The sequence below is a fragment of the Dendropsophus ebraccatus genome, chromosome 12 (genome assembly GCF_027789765.1).
Source record: "Dendropsophus ebraccatus isolate aDenEbr1 chromosome 12, aDenEbr1.pat, whole genome shotgun sequence".
In the NCBI taxonomy this organism is placed as follows: Eukaryota; Metazoa; Chordata; class Amphibia; order Anura; family Hylidae; genus Dendropsophus; species Dendropsophus ebraccatus.
In genome coordinates this window covers 26,188,510-26,207,558 of record NC_091465.1, presented here as the reverse complement: position 1 = coordinate 26,207,558, position 19,049 = coordinate 26,188,510, and the positions used below count along the sequence as shown (strand labels likewise).

At 43.7% G+C, this 19,049-nt stretch overlaps 1 protein-coding gene across 1 annotated transcript in view; it reads left to right on the top strand.

The window, feature by feature from the left end:
- Positions 1 to 12,396: 12,396 nt before the first annotated feature.
- C1QTNF12 (C1q and TNF related 12) overlaps positions 12,397 to 19,049 on the top strand; it is a 52,144-nt gene continuing 45,491 nt past the window's right edge. The window contains exon 1 of the mRNA XM_069949086.1: positions 12,397 to 13,370. Coding sequence (XP_069805187.1) covers positions 13,200 to 13,370 — 171 coding nt within the window. The 5' untranslated portion in view covers positions 12,397 to 13,199. The remainder of the gene's footprint in view (positions 13,371 to 19,049) is intronic.

Here is a 19,049-nt window from a genome sequence, read left to right as displayed (position 1 = left end):
CCGGCCCCCACCTGCTATGAAGCGCGCTCCGCTCCGGAGCACGCTTCATAGCGGGAGAAACACCCAGGGCGTACAGTTACGTCCTAGGTCGTCTGGGGACAGACTTCCATGGCGTAACTATACGCCCTGGGTCGTCTAGGGGTTAAAGTGTCACTGTCATTACAACATTTCAAATCTAAATCAACAGGGGATGTGATATAAATCAAGTTTGCAATATACATTCATTATTTTCCCTTTTTTAGTTATGCTTTTAAACAAAGCTATACTTACCAGAAATTCAGGTCCAGTCTCTGGAAGCTTTTTAGTCTTGTGCTGGTTGAAAAAAAGACAACAAACATATGAAACCCCAACAAGTACAAAGTGTCACAGCTCAATGCGTCCATCACATTACTGCCTTCTCTGTGAGCGCTCAGGAACATCCTATGTTTAGTCTCTTTTTTTCAACGAGCACAAGACCAAAAAGCTGCCTTCAGGAGACTGGACCTGGATACAGGTAAGTGCAGCTTTGTTTGAAAGGATGAGAATAAAAATAAAATAAAAATAATGAATCATTTAGATTTTGAAAGTTATAATGACAGTGAGCCCCTAATGGCCTTACCGGATAGAGGATTTTACAACAAACAGCATGGGAACAGTGCCGGGGATGAAGGTAAGAGGCATACCTTCATCCTCAGCACCCTATGTGTAGGTTAGAGTCGTCTAGCTCACTCATAGTTTCCCTTTAAATTTTGATATCTGTGTTTCCATGTTCTTAGACTGAAGAAGAAAACCGGAAAGCTATTCAAATAAAGGGAGAACATAGGCACTTGAAGACGTGATACTTTGTCAGACACTAAGCCATGGCCAATAGTAAAAAGACAAAATGAAAGATATTCATATATATCCTTATAGCAAATAATATATTATGTGATCTAGCCTATATGTGTAAATGTGTGTATTATCCCAAGGAGGGGAGGAAGGAGCGAGAATGTCAGTTTCTACCATGGACTGTGCATCTGAGGATCTGTCAGAGCTGTTTAGCTGCTCTCTGACAGATTGTCCTATTTATGTGTCATCAAGTGTACTTTTAACAAATTCGGGGCTTGTCTACAAGTAACGTAGAAGGGGGGCTGAAGTACAAGCAGGCGCCAAAGAAGGTTAAATATTATTAACAAATAAAGAAAGGCACATACTTTTAATGGAATGTGAGGAAGAGAATGGGTGAGGAGGAGGGACGGTGGTGATTGGAGGTCGGGCTGTTTAACTGTTCATAACCCTAGTACCTAGAGAACCCATCGCAGGGGGTATTAGTTTGTAAAATAAATATATATTTCTTTCACTCTGTAGACTGGTATATGACTCAAGGGGGTAAGTCACATACTTAATTTCATGATAAAACTAACTTGTGTAGTGTGTTGCATCCTATTGAATGGATTGGTTGTTCTTTGTGTAAAATCTTTTTTTTTAGCGCCTCTAACAGTAGGAACCCTGGAGCTAATGTTCTCTTTAAAGAGGTATTTTGCAAAAAAAAATAAAAAATATCTTTCAAATCAACTAGTTCCAGAAAAGGCCAGAGATTAGTAATTTACATCTATTAAAAAATCTCGTCCAGTTCTTATGAGCTGCTGTATGTATGTTGTGTAATCTTTCTAGTCTGGAAAACAGGAGAGGGTTTCTATGGAGATTGCTACTTCTTTGGACAGTTCCTGACATGGACAGAGGTGGCAGCAGAGAGCACTGTGTCAGACTGGAAAGAATACACCACTTCCTGCAGGACACACAGCAGCTGATAAGTACTGGAAAATTTTAGATTTTTTTCATTAGAGGTAAATTACAAATCTCTGGCACATTCTGGAACCAGTTGATTTGAAAGAAAAAGGGCCCTATTACACGGGACGATTATCGTGCGAAAAATTGTTATATATCGTTCAAATTTAAAGGATAATCGTTCTGTGTAATTGCAGGCAACGATCGAAAAATCGTTCATATGTCGTTGATTTAGATCTGAACCTAAAATTATTGTTAGGCGCTCGCTAATCGTTCGCTGTAATTCCACATTCGTTCGCTCAAGTTCTGCATTTTTTAAATAATCGTTCAGTGTAATTGCACATTGTTCATTGTTTTGCTGGGATCAGAAGGAATAAGCGATCATAGTGACGATCGCAATAACGATCGTAACTAACGACCATCGTTCTGTCTAATAGGGTGAACGATTTTAGGTTAACGATGAACTAACTCGTTTGCGATCGTTTATCGTTAGTCATTAATCGTTGAAAATTGCTCTGTGTAATAGGACCCTAAATCAACCACTGGGGTGGGACACATTCCTATGTGTCTCTGTCTGTCTTACCTAGTTCCCTCTTTCTACACTTTCCTTTTCTATAGATATCTATGGGATGAAGAAACCTGACATTTTAGGGAGCTGATCAGTCTCAAGATTGTTGCAGTCTTTCCAGTTACATTTTAGGAGAAAGGGGGAAAGGAGAAAGGCATTTTCTCTAATAAGATATATTACAAGTTACTGACACCTTTGCAGTGCCTTAATATTATTTTTATTATATTTGTTTGCTGAATGCAAAATTAAGTAGCTTGTTTTTAAATGCTTGAGTTCTATGCAGAATTTGAAAGATTATCAACCATTTAAACCATTTCTGGAAAGAAAGATATGCAGAGCAACTCTGGTGCCAACATTGGGAGAAATCTTTTGCTTCTTCAATTGTAGACTCCTTTAAAATGCCTTAGAACATGACGGGGATGTAATAAGCCAAGCCAGAAGCTCCCCCATCTAAAGACAGCTGTTTCAGGGTTATGACCTCTCATCAGTACAGAGCAGAGTGTTGGTCGGCTGCAGAAAGGGCTATTGTTGTGGAAAAGCTACCTGTAAATAGTGGCATCATAGAGCACCATTTCCCCAGAATTCCCAGATGATGAGGTGCATCAACCCGCAAACAGCTCTATACAAATGAGTAACTTCTGGAGGAGTTGATGGCTTGACTTATAAAAATCCTAAGTCATGTTCTAAGGCTTCTTAAAGGAGTCCAGCATTGACCATCTACCGTCAAAAGTAGGCATCAAAGAGATGACTATTTACATGAATATTTATTTGTTCAAACCCTTTGTAGCAGTGGCGGGCATATTACTTGTGCAGCCTGTTCAGCTGCACAGGGGCCCAGGCCAACAGAGGGCCCTCCAGGTTAGGATTCTGAGCCTCAGCCTAGCGGGCCCCAGTGATGTCACCTGGTGGTTGTACATTGGCAATCGCAGCATTGAATATCCTGATGACCTGGAGGACCACTGGCTGGGTCAGGTGGGGTATTGTGTGTGGGGATGGGGGTCAGCCAGGATGGGTAGTGTGTGGAGATGGGGGGCAGGTGGAGTAGTGTGTGTGGGGATGGGGGTCAGCCAGGATGGGTAGTGTGTGGGGATGCGGGTAACCAGGAATGTGATGGCATGGCTTGCCTATATGGGGGCCCCAGGCAAATTTTCTGCACAGGGCCCTTTGCAGTCTGTGTCCGCCCCTGCTTTGTAGAGACTATTATTGTAAGGCTTTGCCTTAGATCAGCACTCCGGTTACTTGACTGTGGTCCTGTGCTTCCCTTATAGGTGAACCATAACTATCCATATGATTACAATTAGTAGAACCATAAGTAGAACTTTTATTATAACGCTGAGGTATAGCGTTCCCATGGTCCTTACAGATGTGTATGGGGATGAATACCCTGAGTTCTGCCCAGCTTCCGTTACACTGTCTAGGCCATGCTATTGCTATTACAGCCCGTATGTTGACACTTATTAGATGTATTTTGAAGTGTGCGCACACAGCCTGAAACACAACCCTCTTCCACTGCGACCTAAGGCACACTTTTTCACGCTTGTGGAGTCTGATTATCCACAGCTCTGCACATACATGTTTATGAGGTTAAATTAACATCAATGTGTTTTTGGTGAACTCCTAGTACAGAACCGTGCTGACGGATAGCATCAAATGCTAGAAATCCTCAGTGCCCTTGGCTACAATACTTGACGTGAAGTTTTTATCATGTGAATGTGACATGTTAAATTATACTAAAGACACTTCTTTTTCTTATGCTTAAATTAAAAAAAATAACCTACATTTTTGTACAGATTATAACTAGGGATGGTCCGAACCCTCCAAGGTTCGGGTTCGTATGAACCCGAACGCTCGGCATCAGATTCCCGCTGTCTGCCCGCTCCGTGGAGCGGGTGGATACAGCGGGAGGACCGCCTGGAAAACTGGGATGCAGCCTATGGCTATGGCTGTATCCCAGTTTTCTAGGCGGTCCTCCCGCTGGATCCGCCCACTGCACGGAGCGGGCAAACAGCGGGAATCATTACCGAGAGTTCGGGTTCGTACCATGCCTAATTATAACCATGCAGATTATATATATATATATATATATATATATATATATATATATATATATATACTGTATTTTACGGCTTATAAGACGATTTTTTAACCCTGAAAAATCTTCTTAGAAGTCGGGGGTCGTCTTATACGCCAAGTAGGGTCGCCCCATACGGTGGGGGAGCTTAAAAATGGCCCCAACCCCACTGTACGGGGAGACCACTATAAAAAAAACAAACAGTTCACTCACCCAGGGCCCATTCCCGGCATCAGCGCGCCTCCCGTACTGTTCCCGACACAGGCAGTGTGAAGTATACTACCTGCGCTGGAGGCGGAGATCGCTGAACCTCTCCTGGGCAGCCGAGCGTCTCATCGGAGAGGCTCGAAAATGTTCGGCTGCCGGGAGAGCTTCGGGAGAATGAGGGCGGCGCCGGAAGTTTCCGAAGCCTCCCCGCAGCCGAGCGCCTCCGAGCCTCTCCGATGAGACGCTCGGCTGCTGGGGAGACGTTCGGCAATCTTCGTCTCTGGCGCAGCTAGTATACTTCAAGTAAAAAGGTATCTGTGTGAACTAAATTCACTATCTCATGTGCATGTCAATCACTCACACAGGTGGTGTGCACTCTCAGTTGCGCAGGCTGCCACTAGCCCGTGTATGTATATCAGCACAAAATACAAAAAGTTACTGGAGTGCCGTACAGGTACGTATGCTATAGTTCCTTATGATTCCAAGGTTAAAAGAGAGATAGACTCACGTTTCAGTTGCTGAAGTATTTTCAGTTTTATTTTCAGGGATCTTGGCATGATGTGTTCATACTAATCACTTGCGGGCTCTCTCGGGTGTGCATAGAACGGAGTGGGTGTTCCTTACTGCCGTTGCGCGACGTTTCGGGGTGGACCCCTTAAAAAGTTTGCAATTTTACAGAGGCATGTCAAAAGTTTTGATCTAGGTGTTTTGGGTGAATCAGTAGAAGCACATGGCCAAGCACTTCACTCTACAGACCACTGACTAATCACTTGCGGGCTCTCTCGGGTGTGCATAGAACGGAGTGGGCGTTCCTTACTGCCGTGACGCGACGTTTCGGGGTGGACCCCTTAAAAAGTTTGCAATTTTACAGAGGCATGTCAAAAGTTTTGATCTAGGTGTTTTGGGTGAATCAGTAGAAGCACATGGCCAAGCACTTCACTCTACAGACCACTGGCTTTTCCTGCCCTCTGTAGGAGAGAACCACTATAAGTCTTTTGCATGACCGAGATCGCAAAGAGTCAGAGAGGGAAGGGCTTGGCTGAGTGCTTCTCACAGTGCAGTATAGTGATTGTTGGGGGTCTAAACACCCAGTCCCTGAAAGATGAAAATTGTTGACATGTCGGAGCACCTTGGCTAGCCTGAATAGCTCATTGGCATAGATACCCTATCAGCTATTGAATTAGTGCATGCTTCTGAATCATTAGCATACCGTCATACCAAACAGGTAAGGCTTCATTACCACTATGACATCATAAGGGTCGTAATTCCAAAATTACAGCCATGTAGCTCAATATTGTCTCTAAGGCTATGTTCGCACTGCATAAAACAGTGGCCATTGTTTGATTCTGTGATTGTTTGCAGTGTCCAACAACGACCGCTGTTTTACATGTTCCTGCTGCCGATACTGCCACATATCTGCCACAGAAACTTTATTTTAACCCTATTCAAATCTGCTGGCCGTATGGGTGTGCCTGGAAATCAATTAACCAGCATGACGGCCGGCACGACAGCCACACTGTGTGTGAACTGTCAATTATTTCCGTCGCTGTTTGGAAACAATGGCCGGAAATAATTGACAGGTCAATTACTTCCACAACCATATTGAACAATGGCCATTGTTTAATACACTGTGTGAACAACGGCCATTGTTGGCATTGATTTCAAGCAGGACTTTTTTTTTTATGAAAAGAACCGCCGTTGTTTTAATTGCCACCAACGGCCGTTCTTGTTAAAAAAAAAAAAGAATACGTAGTGTGAACATAACCTAATAGCCTAAAAGAGCATTGCATAACTGCTGTCTCCTCCTCTTCACAATGAGTACTGACTCGAGGAGATATGTTCTTTTCGTGGTTGTCCACTTAAACCTTAAAGGGGTGTCCGGCAAGCAGAAAACGTCTGAAACCTTGCGCTTGCTGACGCTTACTGAGATGGAGGACATGACCAAGTAAAAAAAAAAAAAAAAAGGATTGTTCCAGCATAGGGAAGTTTCCCTGTATTGAAAGCTTCCAAAACCATTAGGCTCAGCTATGATTGGCAGTCTCAATACAGGAAGCTATGGAGAAGAGCCCACCTCCTGGACACTTTCCGAGACAGTGACTGGCACGTTGTTTTTCTCGCTCATACAAGCTGCATGACAGAGACCTCAGGTATGTTTGGATTCCCCTTCCCACCCTCTGCATAGGGCTGTCAGCAGGTTTGATGGCTCAGAGCCGCCTACAGAATCCCTTTAAGGTAACAAAATGTAATTATAAGACTTTGGCTGCTGCTGTAACTTCTGGTCTACTCATATATGGTTGTTTTAACATTTTCGGGTTGAAATCGGCTATTATGTAAGCAGCCAAATAGAACAGAATGTTACGTATCATTTGCGTGTAAACTGCATTTTCACGCCATGAATGTCCTTTATATTGAACCGTCTGAATTGTTGTGTAAATCGTTTCTAATCCCATTTAATTATGAGTGTAGAAGTGACACTCCAATGTTTGTGGTTGGGGATAGTTATTATAAGACACCACAGAATTGTTTTTGGAATCCTGGTGAAACATCAGTCTATTGTTTTCCTTCAGTCATTTTATAACACAGAGAACACTCAATACATCATTACTTAAAGGGAACTATGCATTTACTGAATCGGAATGGGTGGCGGTTTGTTTATACAACTATTATAACAGAAAAACTTTGTTTCCTATGTGTGTGAATAATGTAGAAGGGCAGACTGCCACTCACTGGGCCCGCCACTCTCTGGGCCGCCGCTCACTGGGCCCGCCTCTCTCTGGGCCTGCCTCTCTCTGTGCCCACCTCTCTCTGGGCCCGCCACTCACTGGGCCCACCACTCACTGGCCCCACCACTCACTTGGCCCACCACTCACTGGGCCCACCACTCACTGGGCTACATTACATATTAGCCAAAGGTATTCTTCTTCATGGAGGAATCCACCACTCTATCAGGGCAGCTCCTGCTCTGGCAGACTTGAGTGGCCACCATACAGTATATACCTACATTTCCCCAAATGGCTGGCTAGCCATAGCTTTCCTAACAAAATCAACATTTCAAAATAGGTGGGGGAACAGCTCCAAACTGAAAGGGGGTGTTTCTGGTTAGCGTATTCCTTTACCTATTTAACTATATAACTATTTAGGCTACTAAAAATGCTGTTTGGTTATTGAAGATGACATGCCTTAGGCCTCATTCACACGATCCGTGCTGAGGTTTGCGCCACGATGGCCGGAGGAGGATCACGGCACAGTTCCCACAAAGTGCAGCCACCCTGCCGCCAGCCGATGACAGGAGGGCAGGAGACAACTACTCGCCTACTCCCCCCGTGCCGTCCGGCTCACATGTTCACCAGTATGGGGGAAGTAGGCGAGTAGTTGTCTTCTGCGCTCCTGTCTCTGCTGCCGGGCGGTGGGGGGAGGATCTGTGCCATGATCCGCACTGGGATATGTCCTATTTTTTTGCTGTGGGGGTTGCGGCTTTCCCCTCCTCTTAGGGAATATAGGAATGTGCTGAAAGCTCATGTGTATGTGAAGGACTAGTGCATGGGTCTCTAAACTGCGGCCCTCCAGCTGTTGTAAAACTACATTTCCCATCATGCCTGGGCAGCCAAATCCAAAGCTTCGGCTGCCCAGGCATGATGGGAATTGTAGTTTTGCAACAGCTGGAGGGTCGAAGGTTCCCCCATCCCTGGACTAGAGGGTCAACTGATGGCCGACTGATTGTTCCACAAACAGTTAATGGAGGTGTAGAGGCTCGTTTAGAAATGCAGTGAACCCCACCACAGGCAGTGAGTGCTTCCGAATTTGATATAAAATGTAAGGCCAACTTTAGTTGTGACCTCAGTTGAAATAAATGGAAACCCAAAGAGCAGGAGATTGCTTTGCTAGCTCCGAGAGAAAAAGTTGGCTGACCTGCATAAGCCCCTTCTTTTGTGTGGCCAATTTCCGGGGGTGGGGAAATGATCACAGTTCAGGTTACCCAGCCTTCAAAATGTCTGGCTATGATGGCAACTTTCTGTTCCCGGTTCCACAGAGAAGAACAGGAGTGCTGTCCTAATATTCACCTATCTCATCCCTCTAAAATCACTCATGGGGGGATGCTTGGGGGATGGGTAGTGTTAAGAAGTGTAAGATCACTTCCTTGATGTCTCGTTCAGCACAAGCTCTCCCGTGGGCAGAAGTTCTCGTACTATGACAAAAGGTCTTGTTCATTAAAAACCCTTATATATATATATATATATATATATATATATATATATATATATATATATATACAGGTGGTCCTCGAGTTACATCGTTTCGTGTTTACAACGCTTTATTCGACCCCTTATTCCAACTTACACGGTATCAACGTAACTCGAATACATGCAGCTGTATATATATATATATTTTTTTTTTAGCTTCCAGTCGATAAAAGACGACTTGATATTTGCTCATATAGTTGACTCTGACTCCAGCAGAGACAAAGGCTTTATTTATCCATAAGCTTATTAATGATACAGCAACCAACCTGCCTTGTGTTTTCTCTGTCATAGTGCCAAAATCCTTTGTCTTGTGTCACCGAGAAAATTCCCCCCCCCCCCCCATTCTTTCACACTTCCCCCCTATTTCTAGGTCTTCTCTCTAAGTGCTAGGGAGACTATGAGCAAGCAGAAGTCATAGGACTGTAAATGTAATGGATATTCCAGTATAAGAAAATTTAAGTCTTAAAAATTGAAAAAAAAAATAAAAATAAAATAGAACTATAAAATGTGCCTACCGCTGCCCAACTCCTCCTTTTCTTCATAGACAACACATCATCCTCATTGTCTCATGTCCACCATTGTCTCTGAACCCCCACCCCACCCCCCGAGTGATGTCTCCATCTGACCAGCCCCTACAGCACCATCTCCTTGTCATATACATAGATACATACATACATATCTTTTTTGGGACATTTGGGGAGATTGCAGTGTGATACAATATGCTGCCTTGTTGTGCTGAATGATGCAGCAGGTGCTGCAACCTCACTGTGTAATAGTCTGCAGTAAAATTAGATGTTCTGCAACAGCCTTAGGGCCCGTTCACACTGTGAAAAAACAGGTGGAAATTCCAAGCAGAATCCCCACTGTGGACTCCGCTCAGAATCTCGCTTTCCTCCCTGTCTCAATGTTATGTATAGGGTGCCTCCGCTATCTGCGGCTCTTCACTCAAAAAATCGACATGTCAAGAGCACGTATACATAACATTGAAACAGTGAGGCACACAGCATTCTGAGCGGAGTCTCGGGTGGGGATTCCGCTCGGAATATCCACCTGTTTTCCGCAGTGTGCACAGGCCCTTAGGAAGGGAATTGGCAGGAATGCTGTGGGAAGGGAGTAGGCAGGGTGGGAGGACTGTCATAATCAGCTGAAGAAAAGCAATGCATTCTGGGACTTATAGTACTGAGAAACTGCTCAACCAGTAAGTAAACCCAGAAATACAGAACTAAGACCCCAAAACAAATAGATTTTTGGTGGTTTAAGAGCTAGGCGGACAGGTAAGCAATGCTATATATTTCTGTAGCATGTTTTTTTTTTAACCTAAAGTCGGAGTACCCCTTTTAAATAAATGGAAAATCCTGCCTCAAAAACCACATGTAAGGCTATGTTCGGGTCACGGAACGGCTGGTCTCAGAAAAGATCATCTCAGCCAGTACTACAGTACCGGCCAGATCATCTTTAGCGCTGCTGAGTTCTGATGCAGGCGCATCCGTGCGCGCCCAATCAGAACTCTCCACTGCACACAATGAATAGCGGCCGCAGAAAACTGACATGTCAGTTTCTCGCTGTGCCGCTAGGGATCCTGCCCGGAGTGTATACCATGTGTATACACTCTGGCCTGGATTCCCTCAGCCTGCAGCACAACTTAAGTACCGGAACTTACGTTGTGTAAACATAGCCTAAATGAGCATTTAAAATCTATGGATATTTTGACATGGATTCCCATGCAAATTTTAGAGTGGAAAAAATCTGCAGTGATTCCATGAAGAATGCACCGAAAAGTCACGTCATGTTTTCCATGCATAAAAATCTGTTGTTTGAAGCATTGTGCAGCCATTTTAACGTGATTTCTGCATTTCTGCAGAATATCATTGTCCTATTGACCCCTGGTCAACATGCAAAACAGTGAGGATATTAGCCATCTGAACATGCCCTTATATTTAATGGATGCCAATAATACACCTGTTCTTTCTAAAACCCTGAGGAAATAGAAAAATTGTGCTTAGCCCACAGCATATAGGAACATACTTAAAGGGATTCTGTCACATTGAAAATAGATTCTAAGCTGCAGGCAGCATGTTATAGAGCAAGCTAAGCAGAGTAATATATGGGTTTGTGTGTTTCCAGTATAATTGATCATTTATTAATCTAAATCTCTGCTTAGTCTGGGATTCCAGAGTCCAGTGGGAGGTCCTATCAACAATTCACAGTTATATTGGAATTTAACACTTTGTAACGGTAAAACTGGGTAAAAACTTTTAGAACGTTGGACTAAAATACATATTTTTACCCGATGTGCCAGTTACAATGTGTTTAGATTGCTGTTTTTCGTGGGTTCCGAGCACTGGTATTGCGGACCTTCACACAGGCATGAGAGATATAAGGTGAGTTGGAATCACTTTGTATTTGTATGTAAACTCATACAGGGGAGGCTGTCAGTTACTGAGTATTACCAGATGCTCAGTAATAATATATCGTTATTCTGGGTTTAGGAGTCCAGTGGGCGGTCCTATATGCTGCTGGTTAACTTTGTATGTAAGCTCAAACAGGAAAGGCTTTTAGTTTCTGAGTCACATGCTCAGGACCATCATCTAGTTATTCTGGATTTAGCCAGTTCATAATGGGACCTGGACTGGACTCCTATCTTTGTGTATAAAGTTATAAAGAGAAGGCTCTCAGTTACTGCGTAGGACCGCCAGCCCAGGACACTCATCTAGTTATCCTGGGCTTAGTCCAGTCCAGTGGGCAGTCCTGCCAAGTAGCTAACAGCCTTCTCTGTATGAGCTTACACACAAAAATAACTTACAATCACTGATAGGACCACCCACTTGACTCCTAAGCTCGGACAGAGCAAAGGTTTAGATTAATATATGATAAGTTATATTAAATCTTTTCCACACAACCCTATATATCAATCTTCTCAGTTCCTCCTGCTCTATAATAGCTCCATAAAGCTTCCATCCATGGAAAGTACTCACTCTCATCCTCATATATTAGCCAATCACAAAACCTATTTTACCATTAGGGCGCGTTCACACTAAAAAAATCAGTGCGGATAACCTCAGGCGGATTCTGTGCGCGCTCCCACTTAAACATCTGGCCGTCACATAGTCACATGTCAATTCTTTTTCAGTGGACGGCGGAATCTGCCTGAATACCCTGGAGCCTATGGGACTGGCAGATCTTCAAGCGGGGGTGCCCAGCGCATGGATTCCATAGTGTGAGCGCGCCATTATACAAAGTTTTTGGAATGATCAGCTGAAAACTGTGCTGGAAATCAGCACGTACATGTTATCCGCCCACCCATCAGAGCATTTTAAGGGTTAATATGAAACATTTTTTTTTTCACGTATTCTGTTTTTGACATTTCCATAAACAGTCTTTTCCCCCTGGGGTTAAGGAAAAAAAAAGTTTTTATGGGTCATTAAAATGTGATTAGCATCTCTGTGGAGAAGGGCTGAACTGCTTATCAGCTCTACTTTAATAGGGCTGTTAAAAAAACTAGGATTGACAGATGAGCAGGGTGAGTCCCCTCCCTCTCCTACAAGTAGCAGCTACAGGAAAGAAGGATATATTTGGTGAAATGAGCAGCCCGGAGAACAACTGCCAATTTGCAGTTGGGGAGAGAGACAGAGTGAGAGAGAAATTGAGAGAAGACTGGGACACGGCAAGAAGCAATAAGCCATCATTGTGAACAATCACTAAAGGAGCAGCAGCATCTAAGAAGACGTTTCTTAGAATTTAGATTTTTTTTTTATTTTTGTGAACACTTTTATAACCCAGAGAACAGGGCTGTTGACAAAGAGCCAAGACGAGATATTGACTACTGTACGTGAACATTTTCACTTGTTTGGGGAATTAATCCTGAAAAGAAGCTGCTGAGAAGATCCTGAATTTTACCCTAAAGGTGGCTTCAAGTCAACTGGAGGACATGTGTCCGAGGATGATCAACAGAGTTTCCGTTGTTTATTGTCCACCTAATGGGTCCACTCATTGATCTCCATCTCCGAAGAAGGTCTAAACCCATGGGGCTCTATGCTGACAGATGTGGGCTGAGATGTCATCCTGATCCCTTTAACGTTACAGGCTTCATCGTTGAGTGAGTTTTAATTATACTGTTTGGACTTTTGAAGAAATTGATGGGAGAACATTTACTTTCACCCTCCCTCCTACTTGTCATGTGTAAAAAGACCTGGTGGAGTTAAGTAGATTAATGCTTTATCTTGACCCCTTTTGTCTTGGCAAGTGCTTATCTACACAGAAGGATCACTTTCCACTTGTTTTGTTCCTTTCGGCATCTTTTGAAGGTACTTGGAGCTTTGCACAATTCAACTTTCTAAACTTTTGAAGGATATAATCACCGAGCATAATGAGGTGTTGGGTATGGCTCCTGGTGGCCACGGTACTGTGCCAACAACTTGCAATTTTCCCGGTCCTGGCAGCTAAAAAAGAACGTAAAAGGGGAAAGGATCCACATCAGTTTACTGATCCTTTCAATGTTACACTATCCAACAGTGAGGAGGTACATGAACTTGAAAAGGTATGTGAGCCATGCATAGACACCTCCACTGCCTCTTATCTTCTACGCAAGTCAAGTCGCATCAGCTTTACAACATCACTTGTGTCCATGTGATTTAACTGTTAGAGTGCCGTAGACGTCCATGGTAGCAAAAAGGACCTCAAGCAATGAGGAGGTTCAAAGAGAGGTTTAGCTAGAACCCAGAAAGTTGTAGGACGAAATTCATGACCACCAATGAAGCCATTGGTTGGAGACAAGTTCTCTTACAGCTGTCTAATCATTATATGTAGTCTATGCATAGATTATTTTATGTATGTATCATTAGCTTTAGCCTAGTTACAAGTATAGAATTTTATACGTATATAGATTGTATGTTGGTTTAGCCTAGGTAAGATGCCCCCGTTAGGTTTGTGGTTGAAAAGTTCTTTGTACTTCAGTCAGCCAATATATTTGAATATATTTCTGTCTGGTTATACATCTATGGGGTAAATACATCTTTATCTTTGTTATTTTTTTAAGGGTCGGTTGATAGAATTCAACTTTATTCTGCTTTTATTGTGAGAGTATATTGTGGTACTATTAGTAATACAGTGATCTGTAATAGGTGAATTTCATTCTTTTTTTTTTTTTTCTAAAGACACCGACTTTTGTATTGGAATACTTTGTATTGCACGTTTATGCTATTTGGTATTAGAGTGAAATAAGAAAACTCAATAGTGATGGCCGTAGTAGTAAAGTTTATAGACGTTACGTTTAGAGTCGGAATGATGAATGATTTGGACCAAAGCCTCTTATTTCTGAAGGAACAAGTAAGTTTGGCACCTGACCCACCTGAAATAGTTGTGTAGAACACAAGATCTACTGTGTAAGGTCATGGTCATTAAAATAAGACAAATGTTAGTAAAACGTGTCTTGATATAGTCGAGCTATATCTTCAGAATGAATGGGAGACACTGTCAGGAGGAGTAGGGGGGGTGTTGAGAAAGTCTTGGCCTGGCTGCGAAGAGGGAGAGATGAGCAATGTGGTGTAAAGTTGTGGAGATAATGAGAGTGAGCATTGGGAATGAAAGAGATGTATTTCAGGAAGAGAGAGGTGTTTACGTTGTGGGAGGCAATGGAATGTAGTGGAAAGATTGGACTGAGGCATGTCGGTCGCCTTTGGGCCAGAGAAATGGTGTGCCAGCCTGAAGTGGTCAATAAAATGTAGACAGGAGCAGATGATGGGGCACAACATGGAAATGTATATAGACAGAAATACCTGGGAGGCGGTTAGAGAATGTTCTGTAGACATAACCCATAGGCATACAGATGAGTGATGTCATGTAATAACTAGCGTGATTATACAGAAGGGAATGAAGAGTTACTAGAGAGATGAACGAGGGTGATCACAAATATTGTAATAGTGTGTATGAAGATTAAAGGGGTAGTTCACCAATAATGCTTTTCTTTCAAATCTATTGGTGCAAGAAAGTGACAGAGATTTGCAATTTAATTCTATAAAAAGATATCGTCCTTCAGTACTCATCAGCTGCGGTAAGTCCTGCAGGAAGTGGTATATTTTTCAGTCTGGAGAGCAGGAGAGGTTTTCTATGGGAATTTGTTACTGCTCTATACAGTTCCTGACATGGACAGAGGTGGCAGCAGAGAGCACTGTGTCAGACTGGAAAGAATACACCACTTCCTGCAGGACATACAGCAGCTAATAAGTACTGGAAGACCATTTTCCAAAAAGTAAATGACAAATCTCTAGCACTTGCTGGGACCAGTTGATATGAAAGAAAAAAAAATTGGTGACAAACCCCTGTAACTATAGAAGGAGAATGATTGTAGAATCAGAGACTGGACAGGTAGAGATATCACAGGGTGTAGCCATAGAGCAGGTTTCCACTGTGACAGTAGCGCATGCTGGGTGCCACTTACCTGGGAGCATTTGTAGATATGACTATTATGTATCAGGTACCTTAGTTACATATAATTACTATAATCTAATAAAACTAATATTTTATACCTGGAAGACATTTTCACCATCTTCACAGCAGGGGCGTTGTTAGGGTTATCCGAAGCACGGGCCCTGTGTGTTACATTTCCTCAGTATGGGCCGGTTCACACTGTGCAAATACGGCGCAATTCCGCGGCGGAGCTCTCCACCACGCTCACTGTTCTACTTTGAGCGGTGGGAAAGCGTGCGCCTGTCCTCTTCTCTCCGCTCAAAGAATGAACATGTTCATTCTTGGAGCGGAGAGCGGCCGCAGCGGACAGGCGCGGGCTCTCCCATTCACTCAAAGCAGCACACCGAGCACGGCGGGAATTCCGACGATCTTACTCAGTGTGAACTGGCCCTAAGAAGTAAAACACAAGCCCATGTGCTTTACATTTTACGCATCCGAATTCAGCAGAAATGGAGATCATCTAGCTGGTACTGCAGGGATGATTTTCAGTAGCACCGGCCATTCTTTGACCCGACGGGGTCACAGAATGGCCGGTGTTATGCATATAATCTACACACTGTGGAGGAGATTTATCAAATATGGTGTAAAGTGAAACTGGCTCAGTTGCCCCTAGCAACCAATCCGATTCCACCTTTCATTCCTCACAGAAAAGGTGGAATCTGATTGGTTGCTAGGGGCAACTGAGCCAGTTACACCATGTTTGATAAATCTCCCCCTATGTGTATATACCAACCCTAAATAGTTATTCTGTACAAATTGAGATTTAAAATGACCGCACACATACACAGAAGCAAATCAAGCATAAACGAAACTAACAGCCCAACAGACCCCACTGGTTTTTGTTCTCAGGGGAGATAAGCCGCTGCCAGAGGTTCCTGGCAGTTCGTTGCTGTCTTCTCCTCTGTTCTTCTCAGGTGTACCGAGCATGCAAGCATAAAGAGAAGTTGGGAATGATGGCTATCTTTAGGGTCCTATTCCACGGGCCGAGCAGGGCCCAATCAACGATGTAAACGAGCGCCGATCTGCTAGATTAGCGCTCGTTTACTGAGCCTATTCCATGGCCCAATGATCGTTGAGCGAGGGCTGCAGGGACATCGTTACTGATGTCCTTGCAGCATACATTACCTGGCAGAACTTCTCCTCTGCTCCGTCTTCTTCCCCGGGTCCCGCGGCACAGCATCAGCAGCTCCGGAGTGGTCTGACTGAGCTGTCAGACCGCTCAGCCAATCACTGGCCGCAGCAGTCCTGGCCTGTGATTGGCTGAGCAGTCTGACTGCTCAGTCAGGCCGCTCCGGAGCTGCTGATGCTGCGCCGCGGGACCCGGGGAGGAAGACGGAGCGGAGGAGAAGCCCTGCCAGGTAATGTATTCTGCTTCTCAAATTGTCGGTCTATTCCACCATAGCGATGCGCAATGGGGGACTGATGATTTTAGGTCTGGTCCTAAATGAACGATCACCCAATGACACGATCATCGGCGGATCGTTTTCTCTATTCCACCGAGTGATAATTATCGATCCCGTGGAATAGGCCCCTTAGAGTATGGCTAGCTTTACAGGTACCACTGTTGTGTTCCATTGTGAAAGGGAAAAATGTGGCATTATGGGCCAATACTTGAGGCTGAAGGGGTAATATTTCTTCTAAGGCTTGTGGTGACTTTTGATGCTCCAGTGGGAATTTTAGGAAAAAAAGAATCTGCAAAATTGCTCTCTCTTTCCAAAGGAAAAGAGCTTGTTCTTTGGTGCCATCCTCCTTACCTCCAAGAGGTGGCACCAGAGAGCAAGCTGCTTATCCTTCTGGGAAAGAGCTGCTTTGCATATCCTTTTACTTGGAGCAACACTTGATGATAGGAGAGTAGACGTTTTATGTGAACTTTAAGCAGCAATCTGTCATAGCTTTTACACGGAAGGGGATGCCCAATGCTTTATGGGTGTATAGTGGGCAATGGCAAAAGCACTTGCTAACACTTTTAGATTATAATACTTTTAGGCTATGTTCACACTACGTATATTTCAGTCAGTATTGTGGTCCTCATATTGCAACCAAAACCAGGAGTGGATTAAAAACACAGAAAGGATCTGTTCACACAATGTTGAAATTGAGTGGATGGCTGCCATTTAATGGCAAATATTTGCTGTTATTTTAAAACAACGGCTGTTATATTGAAATAATGGCCGTTATTTACTGTTATATGGCGGCCATCCACTCAATTTCAACACTGTGTGAACAGATCCTTTCTGTGTTTTTAATCCACTCCTGGTTTTGGTTGCAATATGAGGACCACAATACTGACTGAAATATACGTAGTGTGAACACAGCCTTAGAATGTGTCAGAAACTGAAAGGTGTTCTCATTTCTAAGCTGTGACCTGTGTAGAGGCCAGTGGGCGGAGATGGGGAGCAGGTGAGCTGTTGACATCACCTATCGTCAGTGGTGGATCCTGTGTTATCTGCCTCCACCTTGGTAACATAGGTGTAACAATACATTGTAATCCTGGTGACACATTCTCTGTGCCCATACACATTAGGGAAAAGTCAGCTGAACCCGCTGACTTCTGACTTCAACGGGATCAGCTAATTGACTGGCAGGTCATTGACTAATTGGCTAATCGGGATCGGCTGATTGACTAGCAGGTCATTGACTAATTGGCTAATCGGGATCGGCTGATTGACTAGCAGGTCATTGACTAATCTCCAACAGGTGATGTTAGGGAAGAGAAGGGCCTGGCATGTTGGATTTCAAATGCTCAACCATATTTGTTTGAGAGAGATTAAGTGCCACCAGGGTAATAGGACAGCGACTTACCCCTCCTCTTTCGACTGGGAACACATGACTGTCCTGCCAAGCCAAATCTTTAAGGGTATGGAGGGATCGGGAGTAAGCGCTGTTTGCAGAACAAATATTCAACTGACTGTAATGACAGAAAGCCATGGTCGGGAGGGAGAGAGGACAGGCATGCCAGCATGTGGCTTTTCAAGGTGAGGCTCCGCCCCTTTGACTATCTTGTTATAATGAATAAACTGGGTTTTTGTTGTTTTTACAGTACAGCTAACACAAAAGTACAGATACCGATATCCTAAATCATCTTAGATTGTGAGTGGTTTGTTATGGTCGCAGCAGGTGACGGACTTCCTATAGCTATAGCTATATATCTTTTTTTTTTTTTTTTTTTTAGAAGAATCAACATTTGTCTTGGCCAGGGCCTTCAACAGTCAGCTGTAGACATGAGCGAACCTCGAGCATGCTTGAGTCCATCCGAACCCGATCGTTCGGCATTTGATTAGCAGTGGCTGCTGAAGTTGGATAAAGCTCTAAGGTTGTCTGGAAAACATGGATACAGCCAATGACTATATCCATGATTTCCACATAGCCTTAGGGCTTTATCCAAGTTCAGCAGCCCCTGCTAATCAAATGCCGAACGATCGGGTTCGGATGGACTCAAGCATGCTCAAGGTTCGCTCATCTCTAGTCAGCTGTAATTGAATCCAACAGCAATTGTTGTGTTCAGTTTCCCTGCAGCACCTCCACAGGGGAAATGAAGAATTACAAGTTCCTGAAATGCATAGACTCTCTATGTAACACAGAGACATGCTGGGTCTTCCAAAGCAAAAGATGCTCTATACAGCTGCTTTCTGCTTGGTCAATATGCAAAAAAGGGGTCCGTGGAGCCTCAGTTACAAGTCTCAAAACACGGGAATAGCCAGATATCTCTCTCTCCAGAGAAGGAAGCCCATTGCTAAGGGGTGCCTCCTAG